This window comes from Spea bombifrons, chromosome 1, assembly GCF_027358695.1.
Source record: "Spea bombifrons isolate aSpeBom1 chromosome 1, aSpeBom1.2.pri, whole genome shotgun sequence".
In the NCBI taxonomy this organism is placed as follows: Eukaryota; Metazoa; Chordata; class Amphibia; order Anura; family Pelobatidae; genus Spea; species Spea bombifrons.
The window spans coordinates 113,103,116-113,124,063 of NC_071087.1; the positions used below are offsets into that span (position 1 = coordinate 113,103,116).

Sequence of the window (20,948 nt, forward strand, 5' to 3'; positions counted from 1 at the left end):
CCATCAACCAATGAAGTGCACCTGTACTTCATTGGTGGATGGCAGATGAGCCATTGTTTGATGCCAAAGGAGGCCCCTGCAGGCGAACCAATAGAGTCACTTGCACGGCCCTTTAACTCCTGACGGGGAACACGGCCTGTCTCCCCTCTGCAAGAGTTAAAGCTCTTTAACTCCTGACGGCGAACCTACAGATTTGCGCTCCCATTATCTTCACGGCATTGCAGGGGTTAACTGGAGCGGAAATCCGTAGGTTCGCCATCAGGAGTTAAAGGGCCATAAGAACGACTCTATTGGTCATTGGCAGGGCCCCTGCAGGCGAAAAATAGAGTTGGTCGCATGGCCTTTGAATTCCTGGCGCGGAACTTGGCTTGGGGAGACCATTGGTCTCCCCGCTCCATTAGTTAAAGGTCTGTACGAGCGACTCTATTGGTCGCCGGCAGGGAGCTCCTCTGCCATTGGTTGATGGCAGACAAGCCCCCTGCCGATGACCAATAGAGTCGCTTGTACAGACTATTAAAATCCTGGCTCCAAGAGTTAAAGGTCTGTACGAATGACCAGTAGAGTCGCTCGTACGGACCTTTAACTCTAGGAGCGGGGAAACCTACCTATCTCCCTGGCCCCTTCCCCATCTAGCCTACCTTATCTACGCAGCATCGCAGGGGTTAACGGGAGCGGAAATCCGTAAGTTCGCCGTCAGGAGTTAAAGGGCCGTGCGAGTGAGTCTCACACATTTTCTTGAATGCTTCCTTATGACCATACCTGGGAACTTCCGGGCTCCAGCTACCCGGAGCCTTCCCTTGCAGGACACGGCCAGGAATGCACATTGACGTCAGCGCGTGGTCCCGTGACGTTGGTGGGAGGTCCCGTTGACAACGGTGGGCGTTCCCGCTGACATCGGTGGAGTTCCCACTGACGGCAGTGATAAACACCCCCATTTAAAGGAAAAATGGGTAGGGAGCTGGGCATGTCAAGACCCCGCTCCCGCGACACGGAGGATTCGGGTCTTGACACGGAGAACCAGTGCTCACCTGTCAAGTTCCCTGGTATGCTTATGGCTACTTGCCATACGAACAATATATGAGCACCTATGACATTGTGCTGTGTGACCCTGTTGTGCCTCCTTCTCCATGAGTGGGGAATTTTGGACCTCTGCGTCAGCCTATCTTACGTGCCGCAAAAGAGCACATGGCAGGCCTCTTCCTATAAATCCTAGCGTACGTCTATTTGCTAGCGCTTGGGTTGAACATGCTCACTGACCACAACATCTCTACAATTCCTTTCCACCATCCCTATTATACCTATGATGTTATCATATACTATGCTGTAACTACAGCTGTTGTTTCAAAGGGCAAACTAGAGATTAGTTAGTTTTATGTAAAAAAATTTATTCCACATAAATTATTCCATGTACAGTAAAATCTAAGTCAACAAGGCATTGTGGACAGAAGAGGAGATCATACAACAAGCTTCTTACACGAAGACGTTCAAACATTGAGATGCATTCAGTGAGAAGTCTGTACATTCAGACACAAAGACATTTTGCTTTGTTGCAGCTGCTGCTTAGTACTTGTAGTACTTGCCACTCAGTGAAAAATATATATAGGTATGATCCTAGTCCAACTCTTGTCTCATCTTGGCTCGACTATACAACTGGACTGCAGATGAGATGGTCAACTGTGTCTTTCTCATGACCAATAAAAAAAAATCATTTATTGTTAACCCTGTCATTACCAGTAGAGATTAAATTCTGCACTCTTAGTTGGTGTGTTACTCTGACATTACTGGAATTAAAGTATCTGCAGAGTACTGAGATAATTGTGGAGTGGTATTTTGCACTTAACAATAAGGTCAAATTGTAATAGCATCTGCTTCTTGTTCATGATAAATGACTAGTTTAAGTTACATAATGTACAAATGTCTATCAAAACAGGATTCCTAATCAATACATTCACATAGCTTCCTATTCACCCTGAAACAGGATAAAATTACATATATATATCAGGGATACCTGATCATTACACAAACAGGGTTTCACATTCTAAATACATAGAAATTATTATGTAGCTGTCCCTCCTTTGCAGCTATAACAGCTTCCACTCTTCTGGGAAGACTTTCCACAATATTTTGAAGAGTTTCTATGGGAATTTTGGCCCATTCATCCAGTAGAGCATTTCGTTGGCAGACAAGGCCTGGCTCGCAATCTCCATTAAAGTTTATCCCGAAGGTGTTCAGTGGGGTTGGGAGCCTGTCAAGTTCTTCCACATCAAATTTATCCAACTATGTCTTTACGGACCTGGCTTTGTTCACTGGGGTACAGTCACGCTGGAATAGAAAATGGCCTTCCTCAAACTGTTCCCACAAAGTTGGAAGCATTGCACTGTCCAAACTGTCTTGTTATGTCCCATCGGCATACAGAAGCACTCCAAAGTATTGTGGATAGCCTAATGTCTATGTATTTAGAATGATATGTCATACAATTCATTGTTAATGTAATGGTCAAGTGTCCCAAAATTGTCCATATACTGTTTAGAAAAAGATATTATAGGTACAAAAATTGATTTTTCTGATCACAGCAAAACATTTGAGAACCTAGGCTTTTTGGTCGGGAGCAGGGCTAGCTGCACCATACTGACAGCTACGTCGGCTGGCGAGAACACCATCAACAGGATCTCCACTATGTTAGAAGGAAGAGGGTGACACTGAAGGCATTGTTTGCCAATGGCACTCCAAACAATAGGGCTGTCTTTTGTTGCGAGGAGACACTGGTACACAAGTTATATGGAATATCAGTTTAGAAAGCCAGCCCCTGTGAAATATCATTCAACACGATTAAATGTTTCTTTTTTTCCACAGCTTTTAAAACTCCTAAGCACAGAAAGCTTTGCCCTACTCACAGATTAAAAACACTGGGACTTATCTCTCAAAGTTAAACAAAAACAATTCTGGTGCAGTCAGAAGATATATCCCATTGGTTCTTCTGTTTATTGCCCCGAACCTTTCCTTTATGACACAATGTCTATAGCCTTCATTGATTGGTAAATAACGCAAGTTCTGTACTGTGAGTTGAAAACGCACCTGGGAATCTAAGTGTCACAGGTTTTATAATTATAAGGCTATTGTTGCGTAGGAGAATAGAGCTATGTGTCAAATGGCAGAAGTATGATATAAATAATTTCAAATGTGTTCAGTATATGTAAACTTTTGTTAGGATCACATGACTATTAGTTAGCCTATTAGTTAGAATCATCTGCCTTACTTGCACTTGACAGGGTATAATGATTCCCCGCTTATTCTCCAATTCTGTCCACTGTGAACATTCTGGATCTTACTCAAGGTACTAAGAAGCACTGATGCATACAAACTGACCATCAGTGGGGACATGGTTTAGTATAAGGGACCTTTTTTGTTAGTGCTAAAATAGATCTCAGTATTACGTTTTTTTTTATTTACCAAATAAAAAATATGCTGTGCTCGCTATCAGAATATTGCATTTTTATCCTGATAGCATAGCGCTATAGACATTATTCCTTATCTCTGTTGAGATTGTTATTATATGAAGTAATAAAATACAACCCTACTTAGTCACCATAATCATTTTTGTATCCTGCACTCGGAAGCAGTACCACTGCTCTCTTTCTCTGTAAAGTGCTTTGGCCTCCGCTGTCATCCTGCTTATTCCTGCATGTAAATGGTGTATGTGTGTATGTGCAGTGTGCAAATGAAATGTTGATCACTCTTGAGAGCCAGAGTTGGAATGGGTGACTCCAGAGTTGTGTTGTCCTCTTCCCACCATCTCCTGGCCCCATTCCCTATGGCTGGACTCCTGTAGGCCACGGCCTTTGGTTTCAATGGGTAGGAAGCAGGCGGCCACAGCTGCCAAAATGCAACAGCCGCTATATACCAAGACTGTAAGATATATAGATGACTCCAACATCACCTGAAAAAGTCAAAGATTCCTAAATCAACAGTAATCCCGCAAGACGTATTAAGATTGCTTTAAAGAATAATGAATTCCACTGTCACATACACATAAAATAAATTTCATATTACAGAAATAATTAGGAGGCCTTGGGGACCATACTGATTTTAGATTTAATAATATATTTATATTATAATATACATACAATCATCTTTATATTATAATATACATACAGTCATTACCAGACATGAGCAGTCTCAGACAATTAAGCCCTTCCATTACCAGCTACGAGCAGTCTCAGACAGTTATCCCCCTCCATTACCAGACATTACAAACACACAGCAACACAAACAGACACAGTCACATACACACATATCACATCCACTGGGTTTCTTATCTGGTGCTGGCTGCATGTGGAGGGACAATCAGGAGAGTTGAGAAGTCTTTCCTGATCGGATGAGACCTCCTTCACTCGCTCTAATAAGCCCCCCCCCCAAAGGCACCATTCTGCACATAAGCAATATACATTCTTCAGTGTCCCTGACACCGGTGAATGAAATTGCTTCTCAATTCAAAATGATCACATGGTTAGACTGGACAACAATGCAACAGAACGCCTAAACAGCACATACACAGACTACAAGTTTAACCATATTTGTAGATCACAGTGTAATGTTTTAGGACATATTCTTTGCACAAAAGCAAATGCAGCAGAGATGTCTCAGCAGCTCAAAGCTACACAGATCTTATTCCTTCAGTCTTACTTGTGCAATGAAGGGTGTAATCAATGCCCCGACGCGAGCCATACCGCTGCATGTTCCCAGACCTAGGGCTCGTGTTGCTGTGGGATAAACCTGGAACAGTAAAACAAACAAGGCTCTTGGTGTGTACTAAAGCACAATAAGGCACAAAGGTTACACTCTGGCAACAAGACAGAGGGGAGCTATTGTTACAAATGGGACCCTATACTCTTTCTTTATTCTCTCCTTCTCTGCTGCCCTTGATGCTGTAAATGATCTGATTCTTACTTACTTTTCTTCTATAAAGTAGATGCAACTTAAAAGAGTAATAATAATTTGCTTCTAGGTTTTAAACATTTTGATAAATTGTTTTCTAGGGTAGAATCATGACCAAAGTGCAAGCTCTTACAGTTTTACCTCTGGAGTGTAAACATAGGCTGCTTGAAATCCACCCGATATGAAGGCTCTTGCAATGAAGAGTAAGACTGTGAGGACATTCCTGTAGGTGACAGGGAACGGGTATCACTCAACATTACATACAGTGGGTTCATAAATTGGAGAATTTTATTTATAAAGGGACAGCTGACTGGCAGTAGTCATATCATGTACATGGAGAGGTGGCCAGTTGAACACAAGGGCGTCTGCAAATTTTTTTCCAGGGGAGGACATTATTTAAGAGTCATCATGCTCCACCACTATTCAACAGTGTCCTCCTGAAGGCGAGGGACATAATCACATAAAGCACATGCATCCAAAGGTTTGAGAAACCTGATGCAAAAGCTTAATAGAAGGATCAAGCTGTCATTGTCTGATGGAGGAATATAAGACAACCTCATGTTCCTCCATGCCTGCCATTTCTTTCAGCCCTTCATGTCTTATATTGACCTCCACCCCTGCCATCTCTTTTCCTCATTGTGTATTTTCCTCCTCCATCTGTTTCCGTTACATTATAGAACCATTATAGAACCATTTTCTTACTTCTCCTGGCTGCTCCATCTGAGCGCTAACTGTACATGAATCCTCTGACTAATCAGTAGAAAATTTGCCTGACAAAAAATTACGTTTACATTTTCTAATAATCTGCTATTATTATTATCTTTTGTTTATATAGAGCCAACAATTTACGCAGCGCTTAATACAATACATATATCCAAGGGGTATGACGACGAGAATTGACAGACTAAGACAAACCGATACATTAGGTGGAGAGAGCTACGAATGTTTGTACTTGTTGAAGACATCAGGTTTGTCATAGCCCTGTTAAAATCGTTAAAATGATCATAGCTACTGCCAAGTGGCGGTTGTTGAAAGCTTAGAACTTACCGTCCAATGCAAAGGAGTAAGAGAAGGGAACACAAAGAGAAAACAAAGAAGCAAATGGCCATAGTCTTCTTTCGACCCACTCTATCAATGATCCATAAGGTGACCAACACCCCTGACATCAACAAGACACAAAACATTAATCATTACATCTGAGTAAGATTACTTCAAACATGGATGTGTATGTATCTCACTAATGGCTTTGTTTCTCGTAGACTGATTATATGTATAACGGACAGTTTATTATCACTTAAGATACCTGTCTTTACAACCCCTTGTTTTCGAACTTGCATTCAAGAAATGTGAGTTAAAGAATCACAAATTAGCCATATTCTTGTGATCATATGTACCTTATATCTCAACTGACCTGGGAATTCAGACAGAGTGGTCCATAGTAAATCTGTATAATCTTCACCAGTTAAAAATTCACAGGCAAGACTGCATTTTGGCTTCACTGTTTTCCTCCGGTTAGAAACTGTAAATGTGAACAAAAGCATTATGGCACGTGATATCTTTGCACAAAATCCGTGGAATTAGATCTGCTATAATGTGATCATTTGGAGACCTTATGTTCCACAGGAAGAACTTTCACTGGTTCCTATTTTATTATCCGCAACATAATTAATTTTAAGTTTTTTCATGTTATTATATATGCATCATGGAAAACTAAGAAAATGTTTTTTTTTATAAATATATTATAAGGTAATGTAATGTAACATTGCACTCATGGCCAAAAAAAAGACCTTATCAATAATACAATCTGATATCTCCCATTGAAGTGGAAAGACCACATTATAATATATACACTCAGTGTAATAAAACAGTAACAGCATGTAAAGCGTAAATACTATGGCAGGGCGTAATGTAAAGTTTTATTACTTACTGCTGCATACATCTCCGGCTTGGAACAGTTCTGTTGTTAGCAGGACCAGTCCATAGTAAGAGAAAGCATTTGAAAACCTTGATGGGATTAAAGGGAGTTAAACTTTACTAAAAGTCCATGTAGGAGATCAAAACGTTAGAACAGAAATTATTCAAGCTTTTCCACATCGATCACATTCTCATAAAGCGGTATTTAGAGGTTCCCTTTCATTGTTTCCAAACGGGAGATAAAGAACAATAGACAATGGCTTCCGTAGCACTATAACAATAGACAAGAATGCTAAATCACCAATAACATTAAAACAGCCTTAAGAAATATGTGTATAAAAGGAGAAGAGGACCCTGGTCTCGTGAGCTTACGTTCTATTAGGAGCTTCAGAGGCAAAGACAGAAGGTGAGGGAATTTTTGGGTGAACATTTTGTAGTGATGGTCATACGGCGACATTAGTGAACTGGGCACCTCTAACAGTGGGCAGAAATGATGTTTTTTTGTCAGAATGAAAACTGGGTATTTATAGTATAGATTGCGTGCTCTCTGAAGAAGTGGGCTTTTGGTGAGCATTTTAAAATCAAACTAAGTAAGGCAGACTGACAAATGATTCTAGAAAACATGTACAGGCCTAGCAAAATCCTGAAGATGTATATGGAATGAATTAATAATGGTTGAGGCGAGAAGCAGAGAAAAGTCGGTTAGGAGCGTATTTGGTGTTGCAGTGTTACAATGTTGTTAAGGGACACGGATCTAGTTTTCTAGTGAGAAGATCATTATGAGAAACTCTTTGTCTCAAGTGTGTGAGAAAAGGACTTCCTATCTAAGCACCTGGTTCTGGTTTGTGTGTATATTTATATATATATATATATATATATATATATATATATATATATATATATATATATATATATACTTATATTAGAATGCTTTCTTAGCACACTCCCCCACTCCCCAAACATATTCGCACAGTTTTTTTTTTTTGCCTAGAACCAAGTGTCAGATTATAAAACACCTTATTTTTTATACCGGGTAGGCAACATTTTCTGGAGAATCTGTGAGAATCTACTAAATGTGTCGTATTAAAAGACACCACAAACATAATATTGACATATACAGTCATTATCTGATTACTTACCATATAAACCAAAGTAACAGAGTTGTACGTCGGAACTGAGGTGAGAAAAGATCACGTATTTTACCACGGTCTTCCTATACATGAAAAAAATGTAATTACTAGAATAAAAGTGTTTTTTTTCTTTTGCATACTTAGTATTTTATATTATTTAAAAAATAAATGGCAAATTAACTTTAAACAAAGAACCTGGATTTACTTAACGGCTAACATCGTCCCACTTTGGGCCAAGACCCATCTGCTCCTCACGTGATGGCATGACGCTCTTATGTAAGAGGTCAGAATGTTTAGTGGGCATGAGTGTATACCGGTGTTCTACAGCTATACATTTCACAATTCTGTATATATAATTATTTTTCTCCCTAATGCTTTAATCAATTACATAAATTCAGTAGCTATAAATAGGTCACATAATCCTAGAAAAAGTATTTGTCAAAGTTTGAACTCCAGGTAAGCCTCTAAATGCATCCCTCGTTATCCCTTCATGTCCATTTGAAATGTGGGGAGCCATATGCTGATATCTTTTCATAACAGTTCATAAGCATACCTGGGAACTTCTCCAGTTCTCCGGGTCGCGGGAGAGCGGTCTTGACAGGACCCACTCCTCGCCCATTTCCCCTTTAAATGGGGGTGTTTCCTGTGATGTCAGCAGGAACGCCTCCTGACATAAGCAGGACTTCCTCTGATGTCAGCGAGACTGCCCACCGATGTCAGTGGGACCACCATAAGTTCATAAGACCATAAACAATCTAAGATGTATAAGTAGACATCATATTGCAGCTTTTTTATGGACTGTGAGCCCGCAAAGGTTGGGGGGCCTGTCTGCCAGTGCTGGAGGAGCAGATCTCTTCCTTGCAATGTGTGCTGGCTACTGATGCTGAGTGCTGGAATATGATGTCAAAGTAAATATATTTACTTTTATATTTTTCAGATTGAGTTTCTGTATATGATTTATGTATTTAAGATTATGTGTGCAATATTTTTTATTTTTACCTCGCTGCCCATATTATTTAATATATATTTAATAAGAACTGTATTTTTGTAATGTAGAGTGAAAACCACTTCTTTTCCCACTGTTTAAAAGTTATCTTTTTTTTATTACTACAAATACTGAAAAATTACATTTGTGGGGATGTAACCACAAAGGACCAAAAATAAGTGTAGTGAAACAGTGTGGTTAAGGGAGGGGCATCACCACAAGGGACCCATTACTTTTTGTTGCCCCGGGGCCCTGTGTGGTATTAGTCCACACCTGTCTCACTCTACTGTATCGGGTACAAAGAGAATAACACAAACAGAATAACCTACCAAAAATGCATATGACATTTTACATATCTACTGTGTGTGGAAGCAGGTATGTTGATGGGTTGAGCGTTTTAGAAGCGTCATGTTTTATTTAATCTTATCTATTTTATGTCATATGAGAAATTGTATTTCAATGCCTTAATCATGCACAATCTTATGATTCACCCAGATCTCCCACCGTGAAAACGTATTTAAGGTACAGACCTGCCTTGAAATGATGAGTTTTCCCAGAGGCATGGGAGCCCCGTTCTCAGTTGCAATGCGTTTTAATGTAGCAATGGCCTTCTCTTGGTTGCCAGACAAGACATCATATCTAGCACTCTCCGGTAACCACTAAAGAAGAACAAAACATAGACTGAATGATAACAAATTTCATACTGGCACTGCTTTCATTAAAGGTACACCATTGGATATACACTATGGTACAATGTTGCTAGAAAGAATTGAAAAAAGGAAATGGATGGACTCTTTAATGTTCCACCATTGTCCTAGAAAAATATAATAATAATATAAAAAAATAAAATACATAAATATATAAATAAAACAATATTATAAAAATATAATAAACTGAGCTGTATAACAAAGCATTACAGTATGTATGTATGTATGTATGTATGTTTGGGACACAACCCCTGTCCTATGACCCATCCATTATATTTTAATAAATATTTTGGGGAAACTAGATTGGGCTACTGTAGGATTTCTGTACATATATATATTTACACATGTGTAAGGTTAGTCAATGAAACTTAACTTTTTGTGCAACCACTTACAAAACACAAGATGGCAAACAGCATAAGAGGCAGGGCTGAGAGGATGAGAAGCCAACGCCAGCCCAAAGTGGGCATCACAAAGATTGCCAAAAGCACTTCAAACACGGTGCCTATAGCCCAGAAGATCTGTCAAGGAAAACAAAAGTCAGGTTTTGTTACCTATATTGGTACGGAGGAGTCACTGGCTAGGATATGATATATTATGGCAGTATTTCTGTGAGACTACCAAATTTACAATGGAAACATGGGATTGGCAGACATTCAGGGTTACAAACAGTCTCAGCTAAAATGATAGCCAAGGTCAACCCTGGAAAGCTTTCCTGTGCCAAATGCCCCTTACATAAAGCATAAGTAGATACTAGAAGGTCATTTTCCAGGGTTCTTCAGTGAACTCAGCCACAACTCGTGAATGAATTAAATAAGGGTTCAATCAGGGTTGTACAATGGTAGAAGGGACCCCATTCCATGTAATATTTGGCTACTCTTTTCCCCACAGGCACTGGGGCGCTGTCTCTGGGCTTTAAGTTCCTTGTGGTCCAACGTGGAGCATTATATGCAGCATAGTCTTACCTCAATCAATAGTATGCACTTAGCTCTGGCTTTCATGGGTAGGAACTCTGCATATAAAGTCACTCTAAGGAGAGAAGATAACATGAATAAAATAAAAAACATGTTGTGGATGGAATAACTGTCGTGCCACCCATAACATCCTAATAAAGTTATATTGTGTAATGATCTGGTCCTGGACCAAGTGGCATTAGGTACATTATATTGTAAATCATTATTGTAATAGCATCCACGTTACACTTTTATACACATTGCACCAACTGATTTGCAGCTGTAGTAGTAGTATCAGTAAGTAAGCAACCCTATCAGCCTACAGGGCATCTGCCAGTATTCTAAAATGTTATTTTTGCTTTATGAAAATCATTTATTGATAGGATCATAATAACCATATTAACACAGAGGTATAATCTCGATTAACATAACTGAACAAGGAACATATGCCACCCGTAATACAAAAATAACATATAGCTAGCACATCGCTAGTGGAGTGCATTTAGGCCATCCTCTGTACTTATCCCAATAAGAAGACAGAGTGTGAAGCAAATTACCAGTTACTAAGAATAACTACAGTTTCAAAACAACATTTTGTCTACTTTTAAAGAGCTATATGTGACAGTTCATTGTCTGTTTTATCCATTTAACTTTTATTCACCACTGAGATATGCTGAGTGTCAATTTAAAATACTACTTCATTGTATTATCACTCTATACAATATGCTATGGCAAAAAAAGACCACATAAAAAATCCTGGCGTGCAAAAACTTACGACTGAGGTACACCTCCAATCCCAAAGCCAACCAGCCCCCGGAGGACAAGAATCCAACTATAGACTGGGGCAAAGGCGCTGAGAATCCCATAATAAAGGGTCCAGAACACACTGATCTTCAGGCCCTACATGCGGAAAAAATGAGTTATTTCAAGGTGTGTATATAAGGCCACTACTCATGAAATTACCGTATGTGTGTCTTTTTAATGACAAACACTTAAAGGTAAAATATCAGACCCATTAAGTAAATTACTTGTCATACTTATACAGTTAATGCTCCAAACAGTTAAGATATACTGATGTCATGGCATATAAAACAGCAACTACAGGGTACACACACATTTGACATCCGTAAAGTGCCCTGGTGTCTTATACTCTTATCAAAGATGATAAACTTATATTACTACAGGTCATGTCTGCTAGCACACAGATCCTCAAAAACTTCTAATCAAGTGAATATTTCCTTTCGATTATAATACAGGACATAAAGACAAATCAATATCTGTGCACTACAATTAATTATCTCAATGATTAACCCTAAAGTGGAATGGAATTAACCCATTGATGTTGACATCAACTAAAACCGCACCAAAAACAGATATACAGTCTTCAGTCCAGGGATGCGTCAAAATCCCAGCATGCCCAATCACTTGTACTATTTTCGGCTTAAATAATGATTTTAAACTCACAGTCTTCCTTCCATACTGGTCAGAAACATTCCCCCAGAGAGTTGAGCTGGACATCATTCCAATAAACACAACCTGTGAAGAAGACAAGAGAAAAGGTTTGAATATTCTTCCAGCTGCTTCATAATGCTACGCTTTTACCGTCAACAGCATGAAAATATTATTTTCCATAAGGTCCTAGAAAAGCAGTTTATGACTGCTGGTTAAGATTAAGAAATATAGAAATAGTGGATTAAATGTGCTTTTAATCAAATAAATGAGCAGTCTGGATCTGAGCCAGATTGGAGTTATTCTTAATTCAGTAGATGCTTTCTGTGAAATTAAATATAGCCAACATCCGTCACATATCAAACTAAATAAAGCAAACTGCGACAAGCAAAATAGATTGTATGGAGTCTGTTTGTTAAATTGAAACCTTATGAATACTGTCCAGAACCATTCTAATTATTATAGTTTACACAATATCATACATACATCATTCACCTGCAATACAGATGCTGTTTTTTCTGTTTATTGTGATGCAAACAATACTGTAAAGTTTTTATTTCATTTTGTTTGGTGCATTGAGTATTTTGTACTGTTATATTAAATAATTGCTGTTTTTCTGTTTTCGTCATGTTGGGCAGACTGAATGGGCTGAATGGTTCTTATCTTTCACAATGGGTCCAATTTCCACATGTGTTTTCCTTCTAGCTTTACTTAAAACCCATTAAGTCAGCTGGGACGCTTACAGACACATACAACAGTCCCACACACATCTGGCTCTATGTCAAAGAATACAGTGCTGACCCTAAATTATTAAATTACTCATAGGTATTCTTTATACATTCACAGCCATGCTGCTTCACTTCTACTTTTACCTCTGCCCAAACTTGTGCTTACTCAGCATAAAGACAATTGCTCGGACAGATAGCTATGTCAAAGTAACACCTGGAAGCTTTGGGTGGATGGGGAGCGATTGTTCTTCTTACCGATGTGAGCAGTGCCACCTGCCAGCTGGGTAACCGCCACTCGCAGTGGAGTTGTGGGGCCAGAATACTAAGTATCATCATTTCCATGGCATCTGCCATCTACAAGGTCACCAGGAGAAAAGAAAGAGAGATTATGAGTGAGCAGTGTATAAAAGAAGGGGTGTTGAAATTGTCAGCGAGGGCAGATAGGAGTGAAGCATATGGTAGGATAGTACAAATAAACAGTAGTAGATGGCATTAGAAGGTTGCCTTTCGTGGAAAACAGGAGCATAAGCTCCAGTGAAAGATTTGTAAAGTTTGCATGTATAAATGGTTCCTAAAATGTTACATGGCAAGACATAAGATCGGGATTTTTTCAGCTGAAATGTTAAGGCGGGGGAGGGGGTTAGCAAGCAGTGCCGTATTAAGAACCCCCCGGCTGCTCGGTGCAGCTACTGCTATGTGGCTGGTGGGAAAGCAATGGCAAATTATCCACTAGCACACCAAGACCGGCCAGAGTTCATGTGTCTAATGGATAATCCTCTATGGTTTAGCAAGTGAAGCCAAAGCTAGGCTGCAAGATGTGAAGACAAACAGGGCAATGCAAGACCAAGGAAGGTAATGCATACAACAGATGAGAAATTGGGAAAACTTGATTTCTAGTATATAAAGAAAATAGGCTGCTCTCTAGGGTTCTGGGTGATTAAAGGAAGCCACCTCAAGGTTCATTAGCAAGCAGATGAGCACAGGAGGTGTGAGTGTGAGGAATATAGTTTACCTAGGAAGCTAGAAACCCTATTGCTGGCCCTGTGTAAGGGCCATAATATTCACACACTGCAAGTAAACATGTGAAGAACAGAATTACTTGCCCAAGCCAGGCCAGTGAGGACAGAAAGTTTCCACTGGAATTTCCCAAAACCAATGGCTTCCACAGCATCTTCCACCATAAATGTATCTGCAAGGTGATGTAAGAAAAAAAATCAGTCCTATATATCTGGAGTCTGCATAGTATCACTACACTATTATTTATTGGGCTCCTCGCACGTATCATCATCTCAACCACATAGCCCGTCATTGTCAGTCATTACAATATGGTAAATGTGGAGTTAAGTGTTCTACATTTCAATTTTCATTTTAGGATTTATTATGAATTAAGTATCGATGACTTGTAGAATATGGACTTTATGCTATGACTCTTCAAGCTATGTTGATTCTCAATGCAAATGAGTGCTTTCATGTGGCTCTACTGTGCATTGCTGGCTCACTGGTGAAGGAGGTACCCAGAGAACTAAGCTGCATGTACTTATTGTTCTATCTCTATGTGTCATGAGCTCTGTGTGTAATAACTGTTATTAGCAGCATGCAATTAAAGCATCTCCAGCAGGCTCTGTAATGCTAGTCCTAACTCTAATATACACACAAGCGCACATTGTAGTTAAAAATAAAAGCAGATCCCATTAAGCTATAAAATCAAACATGGAAATGTAGAATTACATAAAAATAGTTTGACTAAAATCTACTTATTTGAGAATGCTCCTCCTTGTGTCCGCACCTCTATTACCTCTTCCTATGCTGCCTGACCACACAATATGCTACTCCAGCTGTGGTAGACTACATGAGGAGACATGTATAATTGGTACTGCAGTCCACACCAGAAGGGGTGTGAAGCTACCAACTCTGGCTTCCATTATAGTCTCTACCACATATAGGTTAACCTTCAGCTATAGGTCTAACGTCAAGTGGTATTTCGTACCATCTGTTGGGTTGGCGAATTCCTTCGGCACCGTGGTTCCATCTTCCAACTCCACTGCTTCCAAATCGGTTTGCACCGGTCCGATCTGAATCTCATGTTCTCCTGAAATGTTATCATCTTCTGATCTAGAACTCTCCCCTGTCCGTCGAAATTTTACAACGCTGAAAAAAAAAATCAGATATATGACACCTTGAGACCTAAGCATCTCTTTACAAGAAAAAGAAACATTAAGTTACATATAAGGGAAAATTATAAAAGAAAGGAATGAATGTGTCTTTGTTCTCTGCATTTCTTGGCCTGCATATGGTGCCAGGCTTGTAAAAATGATGAAGGTAAGCTGGCTGGTAGCATCTGTTGAGTAACTGAATCCACATTCATGCACTACAGAAGGATGGAAATCCTGAACGAGAGGAGGAATTTAAAACTGACTTAGCACTCACACTCCTCAACACTTGTCAAGCCAGAGCAAGCCGCTATACTGATGTCAGTAAAGCCTGATGGTTCTTGAGTACCACACATAAGTCTCTAGCTGGGTTGCAGTAAAAGAAAATTACATGATTCATATTTGGACGTGGAAAGGTTGTGTTCAAAAGCAACTAGTTTGCCAATCTTCTAAATGCCAGCTCTACGGTCAGCATCTTCTTCAACAGTCTAGCAATAGAGCAGAAACAGCGAAGCCAATACTACAGAATGCTTTCAATGACCCAACTCCTCGGAATCAGCTTTTGTTTTTGCAATATCTTTTCTTAAATAATAATTCATTTCAGTGGACAGAAATTGGGTACTCAGTATAGCCAACATTACAGGATTAAGAAAGAACATAGACCTTTTTTTATTAAGTGCAATTAGTCTAAATGTGAAGCAACCACCATAGCAACCAATAAAAATGCTTTGCTGTTTCCTCTACATTTAGCACTTTGCTCCAGACCTTATCTTTATGTATGAGTTGATTTTTTTTTAAATAATACATTTCATTTTTCAAGTGTAATTTTCCTATTATTCAGTCATCTAATCTAAGATTAATTAACTGTTCCTTAATAACAGGTGTTTGATAAAAAAATGGAAGTGCAATAAGCAATTGCTTTTTATAATGTGTGCTTAGTGAACGTACTACAGTCAGTGCTTATTAAGTGCATTAACTTGTTCATTTTGGAAATTTTGTGAGATTATTCTGAAGACAAAAAACCCACTTTTATAGCACTTTGTTATAGCTGCAAAGCGGGGACACCTCAATTTTAATGGCTATGGTTTTGGAATGGGATGTCCAACAAACTCATTTAAATTAGATGGTCAGGTATCCACATACATTTCATCATACACAGAGTATATATATATATATATATATATATATATATATATATATATAAAATCAAATTATCAATGGGACTAGTAATGTTTGAGTGATGAAGAAGTAAGAGCATTTTTTGTTGGATTAAGTGGACTGAGACCATTGAAAATACAAATTGCATCCTTACAAGAAATTGGAGTTCTAATTCTTCTTGTTCCTGTTTTGTGGCTTTGTTTATCCTTTTTCTCATTGTATTTATGTTACTATGATCCGTGTCTTGATTGAATTCCTCTATGGCAGCCCAGGACATTAATAAGAAACTGTACTTCAAGAAGAGGCTGTAGCTGGACATTGATCGGCTAGCGTTTAAATGCATTTAGCTTAGGGCGTTCTTGTAACTATTTTGATATCTGTGACTTTGATATTATGGAGGATGCACATAAATCGTGCTGAATTAATAAGACCCAGAGCCTTTGGCATTATTGGACTTCTGCTAGATGAGACATCATTTGCTCTCAATGAATTTAAAGGGATTTGTGTAGATGTTTAAATAATGAATCCATGCTTTACCCAAATGTCCTTGTCAAAGGGTTTGGAACTGATCACAGGTTTTGATCAAACCCTTGCTGCTGCTCAGAAGCATTTGTTGAATATTACACATTAGCTTGCGCTAAAGTCTTGTCCTGCAGGTTACTTGAAGAGAAATCAATGCAGCTGATCCTCATGTCTATGCCAGAGGGGTTGCAGCTATATGGAAAAATAGTAATTTTCTACATCAGTGCTTTCCTCAATAGTCCAATGAATTTGGTAGAAGTGGATTGATTTAGGCAGCGACACTTTGGACAACTAGCTCCAGAAAAAAGACAGGATGCTGCAATGTACTAAAGTGTAAATATAGAGTTTTTAAAAATACTTTGTAGTTTTAAGTACTTTATCAGAGTAAACTAATATATAAAACAAACAGGACAAATTAAAGGAATGCTCCAGTCTCGTAGACAACCTCCTGAAATAAGAATGCATTAAAAGTACTGTGCATATGCAATAAAGTGCATATGGAGTGTTCCTTGAGAATACACAAGCAGCCCATGTTTTCTCTCATTTTTTTCCTAGTTTTATTATTCAATTATTTAATGAAAGAAATAAAGCTAAAACAGAGGATAAGTATAGCACTTGCATTCTTCTGGATATGCTGATTAGGCAACAAAGGGATACAGATGGAAAGTGGTACCTTATTATCCATGGAAATGCAGCATACATGTAATTGTCTTACAAGCTTTCAAGACAACTGTCAGTATTAGCCAAAATTAAACCCGCGTTATAGGTTAGAAGAATAATCATGTGTATGTAATTAATATTTATTGTTGTGGTGATTAACACTGATGCTGCACCAATATCAATTTTGGTATTAAGTAAATTTATCAATTAATTTACCTATATTTAAGTTTCTGTGAGTTTCTAATTGTGATCTACTTTCAGGAGAAGTTCCAGGCCCCCTTCATCTTCGTACGGAATCTCAAACCTTGTTTGTTCAATGCTACTAAGTGAATGTAGTGGTGTACAGATCACTCCTTAAAGGAGAGCTCCCACCACTGATTTTCTTTAATGAAAAAAAGTTTAAAAAAGTAAGATTTTAAATTTTAAAGCAATGCCAGATCTTACATAATGTGTTTTTTTATATATTTTTGCCAAATATGTATGAATATTTTGTTAGTTATTTAGAATTAACAGGCATACTTGGCACTTTACAGTATAATAGGGAGGTATAGTAAGTGCCATTGTGTAATAGGTAGAGTAGTCATACATACATTATGAATGAGATTGGAAAAGAAGAAGGTACCTCAATGGCTCAGTCTGTCTTCTAGCTAAACACACCAAGTTCTTATCATACTGCATTAAGACAAACAATACCATATCTGAGATTGCGTGTTTATTAAAACCTATAGTGGAAGCAACTTCATTAGATAGCAGGGCTTATCACATGACTGCCTACTTTTTTCAATTAATAAGCCTTTTTAACATTAAAAGGTAGATGGATAAATGGAACGGCCTCCCAGCAGAAGTGGTAGAGGCTAATACAGAGAGGGGATTTACACATGAATGGAGTATTTGAAAGCTATCCTGAATCTAAGACGAGACCAAGGGCTGATTAAGGTTTGAGTCTTTACATCAGGAACAACGGGCAAACTAGATGGGCCAAATGGTTCTTCTCTGAGTCAATATCTATGTTTCTATCTGCTTTGAAATATAGATACAAATAAACATCTTGCAATCTTTAAGCAAAATCTAAAACCAATGTTTTTCTTAAATGGTTTGATCTTGTTGGTGTGCTTGCTTTCCTTATGAAGTTAGGGCTGTTAATATCATGTATTTGGATGTAAAGATTATAATATCCTTCTTTTCTTAACTGAGTCACATGACAAATCTGCTTTATGATTCTGATCAATTAAAAAAATACATTTATTAAGAAGCCAACTAGAGTGGCAAAGTAATAAGCTTCAATTACAAGCTGCAGGGAGATTGCAGAATGATAAAAAGAAAACACTGTAATCGACAACTTGATTTTATTCGCAAAATACACAATGTGTGGACTTGTTACAATGGGCTGTTTTAAGGAGATTGTAGTAAAATCATTGATTAATGCGTATCAGCATATCACTAGCTTTCATATCCATTTGTATAATGATAGCTGTCACCATGCAGCATGGAGAAGTTATCAGCGCATTCATAAGGTAGACATAACACAGTACATTTAATAACTTTAACAGCCATTCTGTTCCATGCAACATTGATTGTGGATGACTTTCAGTATATTTATGGACTCGCCAGGCGTTGCATTCTTTATAAATGTGTTCCTCACATTGTTTACGGAGACCATTTAGCTTTAAACTACCCTGTTAATGGAAAATACTTTATACACTACATAGGCACCCATTAGCTCCATGTGGGTTATGAATGGCCTGTGTGCTGCTACCGCTTCCTTTTCCCCAGAATGCATATTATTTTACCATAAAAATGAATATTCTATAACTTAGTGCCCTAAGTGTTAATGTTACACCGTAAACCGCAAACTCTGATTTCGATTAACATTTTTAATATGTATTTTACAGTACACAGCTTCTTGATCTCTTCTTAATTATATTGCAGCTGTCATCACTATGTGGTTTTTGAGGTTATTCCTTGTAAATTAATGAACCATAAAGCCCCAGATGCTATGACACAATCAAAATGTGGATATTATGCCATCGCTGCTCACTACTATAATCAGGAGAGCTGGATATGAAAACACTAGACGTTTCACACAATAGAGAGAACAGACTCTATCCCAAATGATCTATTTACTCCAATTACATCTAAACAGGTCTTTATTGTCATGACAACTGCTGGCTGACAGATACAGAATTAAAATTCATTCTCTGGGGAGCCTCGAAAGGGTTAAGGCAATGATGCCATTTTTTTTTCTAAATTCTGCTTCAGTGGTGAATAATTCATAGCAGGCAGGCTCTAGAATTATTCATTAATAAAGCAGATACACATATGATTAGAATGGTAAATCCAGGCAGGCTCCCTACAGAAGATGCAGGATCTGGGAGGAAGGGAGGCTCCATGCATTGATGGTGAACAATCAGGCTAGACTAGGGGTTCTTTGCATTCTACTCACGGTAGATGTCTCAGCTGGAACAAATCATCCTCCATCTCTGTGTTGTGTATGATAGAGATGCTCTCAGGGCTCTCATAGACCGTCACATTGTGCTGAGGGTTCAGGAGGTCTCTTAGCTGGACAGCTCCTGGGTGCTCCCAGCACCAGCAGATGCGACAGGCTTCAGGAATGGTTCCTCGCCAGACTAGCTGGCCACAGAGCCCCTCCTTTGTGTTCACATCTAAACCACCCCTCCATTGGCTTCTCACACCTCTCCAGATTGGTTGCTGCAGGGCATGTCCTCATTGGCTTTTCATTGTACCTATGGCAGCTTAGCAGTGTCATGCAGGCAGGGCTGGTCAGAGCTGATTGATAAAACTCACCAGAGCTGTAGAGCAGCCAGAGGTCCCACCTGCTTAAAATAGATTCTATAAGTAGTATCACTGTATAAATCACCAAGCTGACTCATGTAGGAAGTAATAGCAGCAGCAAGGACTGTGTCTCTCTAAGATGGAATCTAATACCTAATATATCTAGTTTTGCCATACCCCATGAATAAACATATTGTAAGACGCGCTATGTAAATTGTTGGTGCTATATAAATAAATCTAATAAAAATAATAATATATAATATAAAATACCATTAACCCAGTGGTGTAAAGCAGTGCAGGGAGGGCTGGTCTTTATTTCCATAAGGTATGAAATGATGGTGGACTAGAATAATTGTTAATATGTATATACGAGCATGGATGTGTAATTGTGTGTGTCAGCATGGATGTGTAATTTTGTGTATGTGCAAGTGGGTGAAATGGAGTATGTGTTAGTGAGTATGGGTAAGTGTGTTTACATATGTGTGCCAGAGTGTATGTTGGAAGGGGGGGCAACAAAGGCACAGACACGTGAATTTGGGGGCCTGGGCAATTTTCACACTAGGGCCCTGTGGTTTCTAGTTACACTCCTGTACAAAAGCTAACAAAAAAACATTCTAAATAGATTCTGATATTTGTTCTGAGTTTAGAAATACCCAATGTTTTTTTTTTTTTGCTTTTTTTGCAACTTAAAGGGCAATAAGTACAACTGGCGTATTGCTATTTCAAATATGCGCCCATGTCCTATTTGGGACATCTTTTGTACCCAGCCAATGTGGGTACAATTGTACCCAGCTGATATCCCCTGACCGTACCAGAAAGGTGGCTAGTTGTGTATGACATTTGGGGGGAGGGTATATAGATGCATAC

The 20,948-nt window shown here is 38.7% G+C and overlaps 1 protein-coding gene across 1 annotated transcript; it reads right to left on the reverse strand.

The window, feature by feature from the left end:
* Positions 1–3,521: 3,521 nt before the first annotated feature.
* Positions 3,522–19,923, reverse strand: SVOP (SV2 related protein). Its single transcript, XM_053468992.1, has 16 exons — positions 19,732–19,923; positions 14,786–14,946; positions 13,902–13,987; positions 13,054–13,152; positions 12,086–12,157; positions 11,397–11,521; positions 10,634–10,697; positions 10,064–10,189; positions 9,495–9,623; positions 7,989–8,062; positions 6,863–6,939; positions 6,347–6,454; positions 5,983–6,094; positions 5,077–5,158; positions 4,684–4,773; positions 3,522–3,937 (listed from the first exon to the last, which is right to left on the reverse strand). Exons 1-16 carry the CDS (start codon positions 19,764–19,766, stop codon positions 3,731–3,733), a joined length of 1,647 nt encoding a protein of 548 aa, XP_053324967.1. The 5' UTR covers positions 19,767–19,923; the 3' UTR covers positions 3,522–3,730.
* Positions 19,924–20,948: the final 1,025 nt, after the last annotated feature.